Here is a 19,139-nt window from a genome sequence, read left to right as displayed (position 1 = left end):
ATAAACAAGTACCTGTGTTCAAACGCACCATTTTTCATTATATGTTATTGTACACTATCGGAGTTAATTTCTATGCCTATTTATAGGTACGTTGATTAAATAAAATGTGATACTCAGGTAGTAAATAACATTTATTAATTGCCTGAAGTTAATGCTCTAAGGGGGTGAAATCGGAGGAGGAAACGACTACGGAAATAATACTAAGAACACCCTTTTACAACATCATTTATGTCGCGGGCGATATTACGGGTAGTTTAATGATTAGAAACAGAGTTTTGCATGTACAGTTTATTTAGTTATCTTAAATAAATAGCGAGAAAAAAATGAAATGTACAACTTTCAGAGGCCGCAGCAAGCTTGGTTCTCCATACAAACGTAGTTACGCTCAAATTTTAAAACGTCTAGCTAGATTGCCTTGAAATTTTGTACTTATAATAAATATAGATATTCTATTCCTATCATTAGTTTATGTAGCTTCAGATACCATAGTTTAAAAAATACAGCAAATTTAATTTATTTTCTTACAAAATTAGTTCTTTTCAATTTGGTTTGTTTTATAAGCTGGTGCTATATAAACGAATTACAAGCACCGAAATACCTCATGTTATTGTAGATGCAAAGTTTCATTACCATTCAGCACGTAGTTTTAAAATGAGAACGAAACTCTGCTTGTATGGGAAGGTGAAATTCGGCCGTGCGTGCTACGAGCCAAAAGGACAGCGTGGTAAAATATTTATTTAGCTTCATAGCTTCTTTTTCTTTTTGTATTCGAACCTAATGTCCTTCTTCCTCTAAACTCGGATTCCTATTCTTCCGCGTCCGCTTGTACTGTAGCCCACCCCTTATCTATCTGGAATTATAACATAGTTGCTAGTAGTAATAAACCCAAGTTCCGAGAACATTGTCGGATTCCATTTACGAGCATACTCTGTGAAATAATACAGTTTGAGAAGAACTGACACTTTATTGTTAGGTACATAAAACTTAGTTCAGTAAGATTGTTAGGAAAACGTTAATTAGCGCAGCGGATGTCATTCGAGATCTAGAGCAGAGCCCAACTGGGGAAGTACCTCCACCTTACAGAAAACCGCAGCCAAACACTAGACCCTACTCATGGTGTTGTGTTCCTGCCGGTGAGTAAGGTTGCCAGAGCTCAACGAGGGGCGGGACGTAGTATTAAATAAAAAAAAATAGTACAAGTGAATAATAATAATTTATTATCTAATTTACACTTTATTGCACATTAAAAAGGTACACATGATGGACTATATGCCTCGCGGCATTCTCTACCAACCAGCCAGCGCATAATCCTTTGGTGTTGCAGGCGTACATAGCCTACGGAGACTGCTTACCATCAGGCGGGCCATATGCCACCGACGTAGTATAAAAAAATCGCTGCATAACTTTTCTAATATTAATAATTAATCTGACATGTTATTTTTAATATTTTTATCTTATTTTATGTTATTTATTTATTTAAACATTATTGCACAAAAAATAAATATTGAATGTACAAAAGGCGAACTTAATGCCATGAGGCATTCTCTACCAGTCAACCTTAGGGCAAAGCAGAATTGTAGGTGTAATAGTGCGACTTTGCTTCAAATTTTGCATGCTACACTAAGCGTCTGGTTGAACTAAAATATGTTATTGTACACCTTTGTATACCCATATTCAGTAAAAAAATAAAATACAAATAGACCATACGGCCAAACAAAAAAATGTCAAGGTGGGTACAGTATGCAGGCACTACCTTGTTTAGAAAATTAAATAGGCAACGCGTTGTGTTCTACTTTTTATGTTAAATAGATTTTGAGTTACGTAGGGGTCAAAAGTGGATCTAAATGGTGTGTAATACACCCGGCCGCTGCGTCACCAGTTCTCTTCTTTTGTACTTGGCTTGACACGCTGCGCGTGCGCGCGTCTAGATACCTATGTTTAATCATTTTATGGCTCCACTACACTATGGGCCATCGTATTGCTACACTAAGATGGGCCAGCGTGTAGAGAGGGTAGTGGCGTAAATATTATCTTATCTTATATTATTAAATATAAGTAGCTAAGTTGGTATAGGGGTGGGCGGGTATCCTGAAGTCAGAAGTAAGAGTCTCACCCGAGACATTGAGCTTTTTTTTACACTTTATCTTTATTTGTAAACATCGAGAATGATAAAATATGCGAAGATAGATTAATGATTCAAAAATACTCCTTATACCTTATGGCTCCTCTACACGATGGGCCATCATACTGGCCTACTAAGATGGGCTAGTGTGTAGAGAGGGCAGTGGTATCGGATATTACTAGTATGGCGATGGGATGGCCGTGGTCTCGGTTTTTTGTCCGCACATCAAAGGAAGCGGGCCAGCAATGGTGCGTTCGCATCTATACGTGGCACATTCCATAGTGCGTGCTCTCAGCCATCGCATGGTCATCTCGCTAGTCCAGCGCTGGGCCATCGTGTAGAGGAGCCATTACTTCTATCCTACATCCGATATCGAATCGGGCTATGTGAAAACGCTCTTAATGTCCTAGACGTTTTTGTTTTAGATACGGAACCTCAAACTGATCGCTTGATTTATTGTATGACGTATAAGAAGACCTCAGACAACTGAGTCCCTGGTAGCCATTAATGTTTTTTACGAACAATAATACTAACATCATCATGACCGTTATTGGTAGACCTTATTAATTGTTAAATAAGGTTTATATTGCCAGTAGACAACATGGACGATGGTACAAAAAATGCCTTAAACCGCAGAAGCGACATGGTATGGTGGCTGAATTAATTATCTCTAATACTAATTTGAATTATTTTATTGATTCTAAGATATATTTAGAATTCTTAAGTGCTAATTCTATCTAAACGAGTTTATAGGGTTCTGTAGCTAAATGGCAAAAAACGGAACCCTTATGGATTCGTCATGTCTGTTTGTCTGTCCGTCTGTATGTCACAGCCACTTTTTTCCGAAACTATAAGAACTATAATGTTGAAACTTGGTAAGTAGATGTATTCTGTGAACCGCATTAAGATTTTCACACATAAATCGAAAAAAAACGATAAATTTTGGGGGTTCTCCATACTTAGAACTGATACTCAAATTTTTTGTTCATCAAACCCATACGTGAGGGATATCTATGGATAGGTCTTCAAAAATGATATTGAGGTTTCTAATATCATTTTTTTTCTAAACTGAATAGTTTGCGCGAGAGACACATCCAAAGTGGTAAACTGTGTGTCCTCCCCCCCCCCCCCCCTGTAACTTCTAAAATAAGAGAATGATAAAACTAACAAAAAAATATGATGTACTTCCATGCAAACTTCCACCGAAAATTGGTTTGAACGAGATCTAGTAAGTAGTTTTTTTTAATAAGTACGTGATATAATGAAAAAAAAAATTCATCAAACCTATACGGATATTTATGGATTGGTCTTCAAAAATGATATTGAGGTTTCTAATATTTTTTTTTTCTAAACTGAATAGTTTCGCGAGAGACACTTCCAAAGTGGTAAAATTTGTGCCCCCCCCCCCCCTGTAACTTCTAAAATAACAGAATGATAAAACTAAAAAAAAATATATGATATACATTACCAATATTACCATACAAACTTCCACCGAAAATTGATTTAAATGAAAAAAAAATGAAAAAATATTTATTTTCTTATGAAGTAAAGGTTAACAATTTGGCATAAGTGGTTGGAGTTTTCTTTTAGGGGAATGAACCTGTATCAGGATGCCCCGCTCCTCCATAACTTACAGTCTTTTTACTTAGTAGTAGGGAAATATTGCATAAGTACATGAAAGTTTTATGGCTACTTTATTATATATATATGCTATTTGATTCGTGTTCTAGCCTAATTAATATATGAATATATGAGTGAATATACGAATGTATATATAAATGAGATCTAGTAAGTAGTTTTTTTTTTAATACGTCATAAATGGTACGGAACCCTTCATGGGCGAGTCCGACTCGCAATTGGCCGCTTTTTTTGTTATGCTATTTGTATGTTATAGTTTATCACGAATAAATGCGATGATTTCTGAAATGCGGTGAATGCGAGTTTTATTGCTAAAATACGTTTTTGAACAATTACTCAAAACTAGTCTTCACTAAGGCACTTTGCAAAACAAGTGTTTTACGACGACAAGGAAAACTAGTTTTGATTAGTGAAAATGCGTTTTTACTAATAAAAAACCGGCCAAGTGCGAGTCGGACTCGCGCGCGAAAGGATTCCGTACCGTTAAGCAAAATACGGTTAAAAATCACGTTTGTTGTATGGGAGCCCCACTTAAATATTTATTTTATTCTGTTTTTAGTATTTGTTGTTATCGCTGCAACAGAAATACATCATCTGTGATAATTTCAACTGTCTAGCTGTGACGGTTCATAAGATGCAGCCTGGTGATAGACAGACTTAGAGTCTTAGTAATAGGGTCTCGTTTTTACCCTTTAAAGATAGTTTATTATTCAAGTAGGCACTGCGCTTATGAACGTCAAATAAAGCTACACCGGCTCTAACCCTAGATATTATTTAAACCCAAGATTTAAATCCCCCCTAAATTGAAGGTATCCCAATATAGGACCGGCAAGAAACTCGACGGAACACATCTTATTAAAACATTACATCTTATAATTAACAAAACATGCATTAAATAAGAAAAAATAGAATTCACATTACTATAGAATTTGGGTACGGAACCCTAAAACGGGGTTTTACCCTAACATTACCACAATACCATTAAGTTTTTATGTAAAAGCAACAAAACACAAGCCGTCACACTTCGTGAAATAAAACCAACTTATGTATACATTCGCCTAACAGCTGTTGTCAACACTACACCGTAATCACTATCAAGGCGCAGTAGATTCAGAAACCGGATTAAAAAAAATCGTAGCGCTATTTTGGATCTCAATATGGCTAACGAATAGAATCAGGCGTTACTTTGCGGAAATCCATATTAATTAAAACAAAAAATATTACTTTGCTAATCCGCGAAAAGATAACGTGCTAGTCAATCAGTGATAACCCGTTATACTTACTTGCGTATTTTTACATGCAATTAATGTTCCCACCCTCCCACCGCAACATAAATACGCAAATAAATATAACAATCTACCACCGAAAGTACAAAACTCGATATACTATATCTTACTTTACTTTTTGGTTTTGATATGAATCATAAACTTAACACATTTTATAGTTAATTAGGTATTTATATACATATTAGATTAGAAAAAATAGAATTCACATTACTATAGAATTTGGGTACGGAACCCTAAAACGGGGTTTTACCCTAACATTACCACAATACCATTAAGTTTTTATGTAAAAGCAACAAAACACAAGCCGTCACACTTCGTGAAATAAAACCAACTTATGTATACATTCGCCTAACAGCTGTTGTCAACACTACACCGTAATCACTATCAAGGCGCAGTAGATTCAGAAACCGGATTAAAAAAAATCGTAGCGCTATTTTGGATCTCAATATGGCTAACGAATAGAATCAGGCGTTACTTTGCGGAAATCCATATTAATTAAAACAAAAAATATTACTTTGCTAATCCGCGAAAAGATAACGTGCTAGTCAATCAGTGATAACCCGTTATACTTACTTGCGTATTTTTACATGCAATTAATGTTCCCACCCTCCCACCGCAACATAAATACGCAAATAAATATAACAATCTACCACCGAAAGTACAAAACTCGATATACTATATCTTACTTTACTTTTTGGTTTTGATATGAATCATAAACTTAACACATTTTATAGTTAATTAGGTATTTATATACATATTAGATATACACAGGGGTTTTACAGTAACTGTACAAATACTATACTAAATTAGTTTTAGTTTTAGTTTACTTATTAACCATAATGTAACATGATTATTACATGGTAAGTCAGTATTTCACAATATTCTACACTATGAATTTACTATACGAAGTAAATACGATTAATAATATTAAAAATCTATTTACAATTTGCTTCAATTAAAATATTTTGTAATGATAAATATTCAGTAATCGAATAGTAGGCATGGTTTTGAAAAAAAGTCTTGACCGTGTTTTTGAATACATTATAAGGCAAATCTGTGACATTTGTGGGCAGTTTATTAAATAGCTTATATTATTTTTTAAGTAGTTTATTAAATAGTTTATCGTAATTAATTACTATACTTGCCGCAAAACTAACTGGCCACTGAGATCATAATGCTATCTCCTTTAGCCTTGTTAAGACCAACCAAGAGTGATAGAGATGGCATTATGAGTCATATTATGACCTGACTCGCCACTTAGTTATGCGCCAAGTATAGCTTAAATCTAAAATAGGCCCTGCATGCTGGCAGCTTTCCTCGTTGTATCGTAATGCTGTACGTTGTGCAAGGAAGCCGTCAGCTCTTCGGTCACCAGTTACGTCAAGCAGACGCTTCGCGATTTCTGCAAAAAACTTTAACTGGAGTTACCTACAATGGCACCCGCTCCGTGCACCCGCACAAGCTAGCGGACGCCCTTAGACTTGCCGGCGGGGCGACAATCCTCCTTTCGGTCATTCTCGGCTCCGTTCGGCTCAGCATAGCTCCGAGCAAGTATTAGGGTCGGCACAACTTGACGTCCCTTTGCGTGCATGACTTCAAGTTGACAACCCTAAATGCCATACATACCATGCATGGTTCGTCCCTTAATCGCTGTCAAACTTCGGTCTTGTAGGAAGTGTGATTTCTGTACATACTGTAGTACTATTATTTATTCTGTGGTCTTGCCACGCTTAAGAGTGTATAATAGAATCTTTGCTTAATTAAGACTCAAAAACAGCACTTACAGGAAAAAAAACAACTTTGGCCTCTAGTTGCACAAACTAATTTTGGGCACGTCAAATCGTCAATATATAATTTTCCTTATTATTTCCTTAACAAAACTAGTTTGTTGCACATCACATGCAATCTTTTAACACCCTTCTATGTATAAATGTACACCGAGGCAAATGACAATTCTGTCTAAACTCAAAGAGCATATTTTATGAACCCTTACTTATATTGTATTATTATTCTCATCAGGTAAGACTACTGAAGAACTTTTACTATTGAGCCAATACCAAAATCGTCAAAAAAATGTACTTAATACACATATTATAATATTGTAATCATTATAAGACATCTGGGGCCTATTTATCGAACGGTATTAGACTAATAATATTAGTCCACGAACTGTCAAGTTACCATACAAACTTCCACCGAAAATTGATTTAAATGAAAAAAAAATGAAAAAATATTTATTTTCTTATGAAGTAAAGGTTAACAATTTGGCATAAGTGGTTGGAGTTTTCTTTTAGGGGAATGAACCTGTATCAGGATGCCCCGCTCCTCCATAACTTACAGTCTTTTTACTTAGTAGTAGGGAAATATTGCATAAGTACATGAAAGTTTTATGGCTACTTTATTATATATATATGCTATTTGATTCGTGTTCTAGCCTAATTAATATATGAATATATGAGTGAATATACGAATGTATATATAAATGAGATCTAGTAAGTAGTTTTTTTTTTAATACGTCATAAATGGTACGGAACCCTTCATGGGCGAGTCCGACTCGCAATTGGCCGCTTTTTTTGTTATGCTATTTGTATGTTATAGTTTATCACGAATAAATGCGATGATTTCTGAAATGCGGTGAATGCGAGTTTTATTGCTAAAATACGTTTTTGAACAATTACTCAAAACTAGTCTTCACTAAGGCACTTTGCAAAACAAGTGTTTTACGACGACAAGGAAAACTAGTTTTGATTAGTGAAAATGCGTTTTTACTAATAAAAAACCGGCCAAGTGCGAGTCGGACTCGCGCGCGAAAGGATTCCGTACCGTTAAGCAAAATACGGTTAAAAATCACGTTTGTTGTATGGGAGCCCCACTTAAATATTTATTTTATTCTGTTTTTAGTATTTGTTGTTATCGCTGCAACAGAAATACATCATCTGTGATAATTTCAACTGTCTAGCTGTGACGGTTCATAAGATGCAGCCTGGTGATAGACAGACTTAGAGTCTTAGTAATAGGGTCTCGTTTTTACCCTTTAAAGATAGTTTATTATTCAAGTAGGCACTGCGCTTATGAACGTCAAATAAAGCTACACCGGCTCTAACCCTAGATATTATTTAAACCCAAGATTTAAATCCCCCCTAAATTGAAGGTATCCCAATATAGGACCGGCAAGAAACTCGACGGAACACATCTTATTAAAACATTACATCTTATAATTAACAAAACATGCATTAAATAAGAAAAAATAGAATTCACATTACTATAGAATTTGGGTACGGAACCCTAAAACGGGGTTTTACCCTAACATTACCACAATACCATTAAGTTTTTATGTAAAAGCAACAAAACACAAGCCGTCACACTTCGTGAAATAAAACCAACTTATGTATACATTCGCCTAACAGCTGTTGTCAACACTACACCGTAATCACTATCAAGGCGCAGTAGATTCAGAAACCGGATTAAAAAAAATCGTAGCGCTATTTTGGATCTCAATATGGCTAACGAATAGAATCAGGCGTTACTTTGCGGAAATCCATATTAATTAAAACAAAAAATATTACTTTGCTAATCCGCGAAAAGATAACGTGCTAGTCAATCAGTGATAACCCGTTATACTTACTTGCGTATTTTTACATGCAATTAATGTTCCCACCCTCCCACCGCAACATAAATACGCAAATAAATATAACAATCTACCACCGAAAGTACAAAACTCGATATACTATATCTTACTTTACTTTTTGGTTTTGATATGAATCATAAACTTAACACATTTTATAGTTAATTAGGTATTTATATACATATTAGATTAGAAAAAATAGAATTCACATTACTATAGAATTTGGGTACGGAACCCTAAAACGGGGTTTTACCCTAACATTACCACAATACCATTAAGTTTTTATGTAAAAGCAACAAAACACAAGCCGTCACACTTCGTGAAATAAAACCAACTTATGTATACATTCGCCTAACAGCTGTTGTCAACACTACACCGTAATCACTATCAAGGCGCAGTAGATTCAGAAACCGGATTAAAAAAAATCGTAGCGCTATTTTGGATCTCAATATGGCTAACGAATAGAATCAGGCGTTACTTTGCGGAAATCCATATTAATTAAAACAAAAAATATTACTTTGCTAATCCGCGAAAAGATAACGTGCTAGTCAATCAGTGATAACCCGTTATACTTACTTGCGTATTTTTACATGCAATTAATGTTCCCACCCTCCCACCGCAACATAAATACGCAAATAAATATAACAATCTACCACCGAAAGTACAAAACTCGATATACTATATCTTACTTTACTTTTTGGTTTTGATATGAATCATAAACTTAACACATTTTATAGTTAATTAGGTATTTATATACATATTAGATATACACAGGGGTTTTACAGTAACTGTACAAATACTATACTAAATTAGTTTTAGTTTTAGTTTACTTATTAACCATAATGTAACATGATTATTACATGGTAAGTCAGTATTTCACAATATTCTACACTATGAATTTACTATACGAAGTAAATACGATTAATAATATTAAAAATCTATTTACAATTTGCTTCAATTAAAATATTTTGTAATGATAAATATTCAGTAATCGAATAGTAGGCATGGTTTTGAAAAAAAGTCTTGACCGTGTTTTTGAATACATTATAAGGCAAATCTGTGACATTTGTGGGCAGTTTATTAAATAGCTTATATTATTTTTTAAGTAGTTTATTAAATAGTTTATCGTAATTAATTACTATACTTGCCGCAAAACTAACTGGCCACTGAGATCATAATGCTATCTCCTTTAGCCTTGTTAAGACCAACCAAGAGTGATAGAGATGGCATTATGAGTCATATTATGACCTGACTCGCCACTTAGTTATGCGCCAAGTATAGCTTAAATCTAAAATAGGCCCTGCATGCTGGCAGCTTTCCTCGTTGTATCGTAATGCTGTACGTTGTGCAAGGAAGCCGTCAGCTCTTCGGTCACCAGTTACGTCAAGCAGACGCTTCGCGATTTCTGCAAAAAACTTTAACTGGAGTTACCTACAATGGCACCCGCTCCGTGCACCCGCACAAGCTAGCGGACGCCCTTAGACTTGCCGGCGGGGCGACAATCCTCCTTTCGGTCATTCTCGGCTCCGTTCGGCTCAGCATAGCTCCGAGCAAGTATTAGGGTCGGCACAACTTGACGTCCCTTTGCGTGCATGACTTCAAGTTGACAACCCTAAATGCCATACATACCATGCATGGTTCGTCCCTTAATCGCTGTCAAACTTCGGTCTTGTAGGAAGTGTGATTTCTGTACATACTGTAGTACTATTATTTATTCTGTGGTCTTGCCACGCTTAAGAGTGTATAATAGAATCTTTGCTTAATTAAGACTCAAAAACAGCACTTACAGGAAAAAAAACAACTTTGGCCTCTAGTTGCACAAACTAATTTTGGGCACGTCAAATCGTCAATATATAATTTTCCTTATTATTTCCTTAACAAAACTAGTTTGTTGCACATCACATGCAATCTTTTAACACCCTTCTATGTATAAATGTACACCGAGGCAAATGACAATTCTGTCTAAACTCAAAGAGCATATTTTATGAACCCTTACTTATATTGTATTATTATTCTCATCAGGTAAGACTACTGAAGAACTTTTACTATTGAGCCAATACCAAAATCGTCAAAAAAATGTACTTAATACACATATTATAATATTGTAATCATTATAAGACATCTGGGGCCTATTTATCGAACGGTATTAGACTAATAATATTAGTCCACGAACTGTCAAGACGTATTGGTTACCATGGCAACACACTAATATTATTAGACTAAAACTGTTCGGAAAATGGGCCCCTGATCGGCTGAAATGTATGATAGAGTTGGACCAAACTTTGCAATGATAATGTGACTAACTTCAAATTTATGTGAAAATATGTCATTTTTGATAACACAGGGAGTGTTATACACTTAGCTCTCTACCCACTTGTACAGACAATCTTTTTTTGTCAATATTGGAATTGGTCTCTCAATGAATTGGTAAAAGTTGATCAGTCTATAGAATTGGGCATAAAGCGGATAGCAATAAATGTAAACAATAGCAGAGTTAAACACTCTACTTTCCGCTGGCCACTATTTCGCTCAGCGTATAAGTATCGCCATACAGCGGGGAAATACGGCCAGCCTTCTAGGCACCTTGCCCATTGACGGCGATTGGGGCCAAATTTTTTATCTTTAGTTTAAGTTGTTAGTAAGTTTTATTTTATTATGTATGTTTATTTCTTTGTTTTTGGATATTAAAATCTCTCTTTCCGCTTATCGTAAAAATTTAAAAAAATCGTAATTAGAAAAACAGTGCTCTAGAGCAGAAACGTATCATTTTCTGCGCCCTGTTTAGAACAACAACGACCCACAATACAATACAATACAATACAATACAAACACTCTTTATTGCACACCTCAATACAGAAACAGTACAAATAATATATCAAATAAGAAGGTAAAAAACAGCATAAGAAAAGAAAAAGATTTATAAATAAATAAATTATAATAAAAATTAAAGGGACATTCTTGAAAAAATTTTAAGTCCCATGGTAAGCCAAGAAGGCTTGTGTTTTGGGTACTTAGACAACGATATATATATAATACAGATACTTAAAACATAGTAAAGATACATAGAAAACATCCATGGCTCAGGAACAAATATCCAATAGGACCATCGGCTTCATAGGCATTACCTTACGAAGGACGATGGCATCGTAAAGTATTTGAGAGTAAAGTCCGGACTCGTCCTGAGGGTGGTGAAGTTGGAATCTCGACACAATGCGAATTTTAATTCGTTTGTGGTGAGCGTTCCGACTGAAGTCTAGCAACCTTCAACTAGGAGGAGTTTTGGCCGAAGGATGTCAATATTTCGGCGGTTCCGAGGCCGGCTCCCTGACACTGCGAGGTTGCGATGCATCGCAACCATAACGTGATTTGTAGTGTTTTAGTTTTAAAATATACTGTTATAATATGTATGTTAGTTTTTAAGCTATTTATTTATTTATGGGCCTTCTTTCTTTCTTTATAGGCAGGGTCACTACCCACTAGGCCAGACTGGTCGTATTGTAAACCTTCAATAACTAGGTACACGCCATTATTACGGAAGAGTTGGTACAATGATCATCTCAGAGGTCATTCGAGACAATTCAACCATAACAACACGCTCGAAGCGGCACGTTTTTACAAATAATTTAATGGAAATATACTAACAGACGGCCCGATTCGAAGAATGATTAAGACACGTTTAAGATCTTGGAAAGATCTTTAAAAGCTCGATAACTTAACTACATGTCAAAATTGACGCTTATTTCAATTCCGCTGTGATCCCAATAAGATCTATCTACGATATTTCTAACGTCAAAGTAACATTGGTTGCCCGAATCGAGCTGCATTTGTCAATTATACGACATACAAACGATATCTAAATGAGAACATCTCTAAACCAGAACTTATCGTTATCGTATCTCATTCTTCGAATCGGGCCGTATGTCTAGTGCAAAAAAAAGACTGACAGCCCTCATAAAAAGCTGCGACAATCCTCAATGTCAATGGACATTGAATATTATTATTCGGTTATTTACATTTTAGTTTTTTTTATCGGCAAACAAGCATACGGTCCGCCTGATGGTAAGCAGTCTCCGTAGCCTATGTACGCCTGCAACTCTTTGGCTGCGGGTTTCTGTAAGGAGGTAGGTACTTCCCCAGTTGGGCACTGCTCTAGATCGGGAATGACGTCCGCTGTGCTGTGCCCTACCACACAAAGCGAGATGACATTTACAATGCCTATACCTTTCTATAGTTATTTGTGTAAAACTGCCACCGTAGGCTGATTATAAAATCAAAACGTAATACGAGTATGAGAGTTGATTGACCGTACCATCCTTTTCTCGACGCAGTTCAGGCCATTTTCGACCCCCCTAGATCTTCATTGTGGATAATACTAGAAGCCTGAATTTTCAGTAACCAAGCAGGCATTGTATAAACACTGCCCAATTCGAAGAATGTAATAGTTCTGGTTTAGATAAGTTCTCATTGAGATATCCTTTGTATGTCGTATAATTGACAGAAGCATCTGGATTCGGGCAAACAACGACAAACGTAACCTATCTGAGCGAACGTAATAATAGTTATGCTGTTGCTTACTTCTAAGCATTAGTGTATGATATTACCCATGTCAATATTATAAGCACTGAGTTGTTAAAAAGTTTATAATGAGCGCCTATAGCCCACTAAACTGTATTAATTTATTGTTATTACTATCTAGGATGAAAATGTACACTAGATTAAGTAATTACATTGTAGTAAATTATGTTAAATAAAGAACTCATTAAAAAAAATGTCACTTTGACGATAGAAATATCGTAGATAGTAGATCACAGCGGAATCGAAATAAACGTCAATTTTGATATGTCGTTTAGTTCTCGATCTTTTAAAGATCTTTCCAAGATCTTAAACGTGTCTTAATCATTCTTCGCATCTGGCCGACAGTATATTTCAAATTTCATTCAATTTGAACCGGTAGTTTAAGAATTACAACTTGTCAAAGTTTCTTAATTTTGTCACTCACTCACTGACTGACCTATCATCAAAACTCTAAGGCACTCCTAGCAGACTTAGAACCTTCAAATTTAGAATACAATTAGTGTTTGGAGTATAAATCAATATTAAAAATCTTGTAGGTTTTAAATAAACAGAATGACTTGTCTATCAAATGAAAACACTTTTTATCTCACAAGTAATACATATTATGTTAAATTAGATTATTTAGTGCGATTGCCAAGTCAATCTATTTACTTAATAAGTACATAAAATATTTTTAATATTGATATGGTCACTATAAGATGTTGTTGGGTTAGCTAATTACGTAATAACTTAACACAGAAGGTCCCTTAAGTAGGGACTGAATAAATTATGATTTACTTGTGCGAAACCAGTACATAACATAGAAAAAATACAGTAAATGTGTACAAAGGCGAACTTATCCCCTTAAGGGATCTCTTCCAGCTAACCTTTAAGTATGTGAGAGAGATACATACGAAATGGTAGTCAAACTAAGATAATAATTATGCACATGACGTCAAGACTTTAAAGAAGTAGTAGTTTTTTATTTTACAAGTTATGTTTTTGATGCCATACCATTTAACTTCTGAAACTGATTTTCATAAACATTTTCCTCGAAGTGAAGACTTAGGAACCTAATCCAGTTCCCCGCGGGATACTTATTCTCTGACGTCACACAAGCGTTACTTGAATTTTAATTATGTCACGCAAAGTCATTATCGTGATATGTGTGGTACTTGGATGAATATTAAGAGGGTCCGTTTTCATTTCTTTTATGTAAGTAATAGTAAGAAAAAAACTGCATAAAACATTAACAATATGTAATTTCAATAAGCATTCGAATAACGATATATTAATATGCTTATAAGATAAGGTCATGACGAATATGTGTGGCTACATTTGTCACTAAACGCAAGTCGACTGAAGATATCCACCGGTCTGGCCTAGTGGGTAGTGACCCTGCCTATAAAGCCAATGGTCCCGGGTTCGAATCCCGGTAAGGGCATTTAATTGTGTGATAAACACGGGTATTTTCTTCCTGAGTCATGGGTGTTTTCTATGTATACAGGTGTTTATTTAGTCACCTGCAATAATTTACGGGGTGAATATATAGGTCATATTGAACAACTTTTACTATGGGTCAGGGATCGGAACCGGTTTTTTGCAAAAACATCGAAATAACCATATATTTCGGTTTATTTTATACTCTAAATGTGGGACTCAGTTGTGTTTTCAGATAACGACTTCGTATTATTAGATTGCCTAATTAGAAATGAAGTAATTAACAAAGAACGAAAAAATACCGTTTTCGTTCCCATACAAAAAATACCGGTTTCCGATCCCTGCTATGGGTCCTATCTCGAAATTGCGGAAAAAAAATGGCTGTTCATATTGGCTGTCTGAACTTGACATTTTCTATGGGAGTTTTTTTCGTGATTTCGTGGTTGGTCCCATAGTAAAAGTTGCTCAGAATGACCTATATATTATTAAATTGTTGCAGGTGACTAAATAAACATGTTTATGTATGTATTTATTTATTTAAGTATGTATAACGTCGCCTAGTACCAATAGAACAAGCTTTGTTTAGTTTGGAGCTAGGAGGATCTGTGTAGGATTTTGCCCAAAACACAAATTTGACAAATGGACAGTCAAGGAAATCGATTCTTTAGCAGTTTACGGTTACTGCTGTACATTGGACAGCTCTAAGCATAAGTATAGTAAACACCCCTATAATGGAACAGGCCCCGGTAATGGGATGGTATAGGCAAATCCAGTAAAATAAGTATTTACCATCAGTTCTGTTTTTAATCGCTGGCAATATTTTACCATAAATAAGAGCTGCTTAAGTTTGATGTTTCATTGATTTGTCTCTGTTTTAAAATGACTGACTGGAGCAAAAAAACATAGTTTACATTCGTCAATAATACTGAAACCAATAGGAGTATCTTTCATTAAATACATTGAAAACGTAAAGGACGATTAGGATAGAAAATATACAGGTGCCGGTTAAATATCAAAATACTCCAAATTTCCTCTTAAATGTCCCATGACTGGTGCTGTTAACATATGTACAAGCAAATTTACTTGAACCGCAAATTGGTAAAGAATCAATTTTCTCAACCGTCCGCACATGCAATTAACCAGGCCGGCGTGGCCGGGTGGTCTAGTGGTCAGGACGTTAAACGCGTAAGCTGAACACGCAGGTTCGATTACCGCCTCGGCTACCGGTGGACTTGGTCACTTTTTCTTTAAAGTATGATATCTATTTCAATTTGAAATAAATAGTAATCAATGTATAAACAGGCCCTTCACATGGGCAGCCACACTTATTCGTATTCAGCTTACATAGAATACATTTCAATAGTATGTATATTTAGTATCATCTTATTGACTTTTTATCGATTTTCTAGTACAGGTGCATGATTTGATTCATTATTCACGTAAACATAGGAACGACATGGATTAGACATACGCAGAAAAACAAAACTTTACTCATCTGTCACAAAAATATGTTGCCTAATACCCTGACAGGTGAATAGTAGCCGAATTATCACGCGAATATCGCCCTCCATCTTAAGGCAGGTGGGCAAAACAAATCTCTATCTAATCTTCAGGTACACACATTCCCTTAAACCTCGCATAGCCAGTCGGACAGTGGTCCCCACTGAAAGCTGCCCTGTCGTCCAAAGTCACTGGGGACATCGTAGTAGTTTCCTCTATACCCCATACCCATTCGTCTTTATCCATAGTCACGTTTCCTTTGTCCTCGCTACCCAAAGGGATCTCTGTTACTTCGTTTTCTATTACCGTTTTCGGTCTTTGATCTATTTGTCTGAATCCTGAATTTCTGTGGTTGTTTCTATTTGTATTCTGGTTTCTGTTTTGATTTGTATTGTTACTTAGATTATTTAGAAACGAAATTAATCCGTTGTCGCTTTGATTGTTAGGACTTCCATGGTTATTTTGTGTTTCTTTGTTATAATTATCCATTGTCATTTCATCTTGTTGCTTGCGGGCATTTAAAACATTTTGATTGTATTTTTCATCTCTGTTACTATTCATACTGTTGTTTCTATTATTAGTGACATCTCTATTAGAGTATTCATTGTTGATATTAAAACTTTGACGTGGTATGTTCAAATTGCTTTGTTCACGTCTATTTAGATTACCCCGTCTATCAAAAGCCATGTTGATATCCATGCTTCCTGTGTTATCATGAGAGCGGGCTTCGCTATTGTATTTTACATTACCATAGCCATTATCACTTAAACCTCTATTATTTTGCGTATTAAATTGTTCACGCTCGTTAAAATTTACATGAGAGTGACCTGAATTTGCATTGACGTTATAACCTCTGCTATTTCTATCATTAGAAATGAAATCTCTGTTATTTGGTTCAAATTGCCCATAAGGTATACCTTGATTTGGATTTTTGTTGCTATTTCTCTCATTTCTGTCATAAGAAAATGTTTCTCTATTATTAGTTTCATGAAATTGCCTTTGGCTATTTAGATTCTCATGATTATGATCTTCATTCGGATTTGCGCTCAATCTCCTGACATTACTGTCACTATGAAGTTGTTCATGTTGGTTTAAGTTCACATGCCCATTTTGTATATTAAAGTTGACACTTTCATGTCTATTCCTAAGATTAGGTTCTGCAAGTGGATTGACAAATGGCCGTTCAAATCTTTCTTGACATGGCTCATTATTAAAATTTTGTGAAATATCTCTTCCACAAACGGACACTAGCACCATTAAAATGACAAAATACATAGTTAATTCTTAAATCACATAGTTCACATAACTGTCATAATAAGTGTTCTAAACGTTTTAATCATTTGTAGTCTCACTGCTAAACATCAAAACTTTGTTGACAACTTTTATATCCACTTGTAAAACTTAGTTTGAGCTCACTTACATTTTAGTTTCTATAAGTTATTTTATATTTATTAATCACTTAAAAGTCTCTTCATGAACATCTTCACATTACTAAAAGTAGTCTGTACACTTTTTGTTCGTCCGCTTTTTCCCACTGCACGTCTTTAAAACTAGTCGTTGTAAAGTATTGCAATAAAACAACTCACGCGCAGGAGCGCAGACCGGTACTGCGCGCGCATACCATGAGTCCATGATCGCTAATGATGTGCGGTGATTAGAGAACGCAGAACTGACACAACTTTGAATACAGAGTTAACTAGTTCCGATAAATATTTGTTATGTTCGTTGCATGTATGGTTACCTCACTCCCCGTAGTTGATTGTATAGCCAAAATCTAAAGATCGTTTTTGGTTTGGAGTTTACTTTAAATAGTTTATTTATTTGCCACAGCGCACTAAGCATAACACAATTATAAAACTTTTCCTATATACTTAATTATAATTATAAAAGTCTAAAATGAAAATTAAGTATGTTATGTTATGTTATGAGTTATGATTGCGGTAAAATAATTTATCGACGCTGAAGGAAAACCACATTGCGGTTTTTAGTGACGCGTTAATATTTCCGATTCATGAGAATTTTGCATAAATTAATATGCTATTAGTATTTGACAGATAATTTATTCGACAAATCAACTAATACAGTGGTTTTTGGAAGCTCGGGGCTATTTTTAACTCGTATACAGATTAATAATAAGTAAACCGATAGTTTCGTGCGGATATTTTATGAGATAAAAACGTTATCATTTTTTTTCTAGTTATTATTATTACATGGTTTTATTTAACATGCATTTTATGAAGTATAACTACGTTTGTACTTCCCAATTTCCGATGAAGATGAAAATTTGCATACATAGGTAAGTCGGGTGACAATGCGATATTATGGTATCATCGAGCTGATCTGATGATGGAGACAGGAGGTAGACATAAAAAAATCTGTGATAAAACACCGCAACCTAATTTTGTTTGGGGTTTTTAGAATTGTCTCGATGAGTATTGGTTGCCTGTAGAAAGAAAAGTACAGTCAGCGATAAAAGCTTGTGCAAAGATGAAATTTTTGCCAAAAACTTATTTCACATAGCTTGTGTACGCTGACGGCTGAAGTCTCCATACAATTTATAATCTTAAAACACAAAATTGTATTGAGATGACACCTGTCAAATTACCCAATCTAACAAGCTATGCGAAAAACATTGACATAAATGTACTACGTACTAGACACGCCATCGAGAACAACTTGCGTCCGCCATTTTCGGCGTTTGACGTCTGTCACTAAGCTTAAGAATAATAACTAGTCAGAGGCGAAACTGTTATGACAACTCTTCATTTTCTGCCTAAATACGTACTGTAAAGAATCTAGATAAATTTTATTTATTTATTAATTTCATTAAAGTGTAATGATTTTTGTTTCTTTTGTGACACTGCTGATATTAAAAGTTATAAAAATACTCTTAAAACCTTTTGTATTTGACTCTCGTACTCGTAGCAATTTTGATCAAATCGCGCTTATAACATAATATATTCTTTAAATATAA

The 19,139-nt window shown here is 35.1% G+C and overlaps 2 protein-coding genes across 2 annotated transcripts in view; one reads left to right on the top strand and one right to left on the bottom strand.

The window, feature by feature from the left end:
• Positions 1–19,139, top strand: part of LOC133529948 (uncharacterized) — a 276,394-nt gene that overhangs the window by 62,277 nt on the left and 194,978 nt on the right. The gene's annotated exons all lie outside the window — the stretch shown is intronic.
• LOC133529967 (GATA zinc finger domain-containing protein 14-like) lies at positions 14,470–17,876 on the bottom strand. The gene has a single exon (XM_061867759.1). It carries the CDS (start codon positions 17,438–17,440, stop codon positions 16,268–16,270), a length of 1,173 nt encoding a protein of 390 aa, XP_061723743.1. The 5' UTR covers positions 17,441–17,876; the 3' UTR covers positions 14,470–16,267.

The sequence above is a fragment of the Cydia pomonella genome, chromosome 22 (genome assembly GCF_033807575.1).
Source record: "Cydia pomonella isolate Wapato2018A chromosome 22, ilCydPomo1, whole genome shotgun sequence".
NCBI classification, from domain to species: domain Eukaryota; kingdom Metazoa; phylum Arthropoda; class Insecta; order Lepidoptera; family Tortricidae; genus Cydia; species Cydia pomonella.
This window is presented reverse-complemented; position numbering and strand designations above follow the sequence as displayed.

Excerpts from the sequence above, each read along its gene's own strand:
- LOC133529967 (XM_061867759.1), bottom strand. The coding sequence starts at position 17,440 with ATGTATTTTGTCATTTTAATGGTGCTAGTGTCCGTTTGTGGAAGAGAT.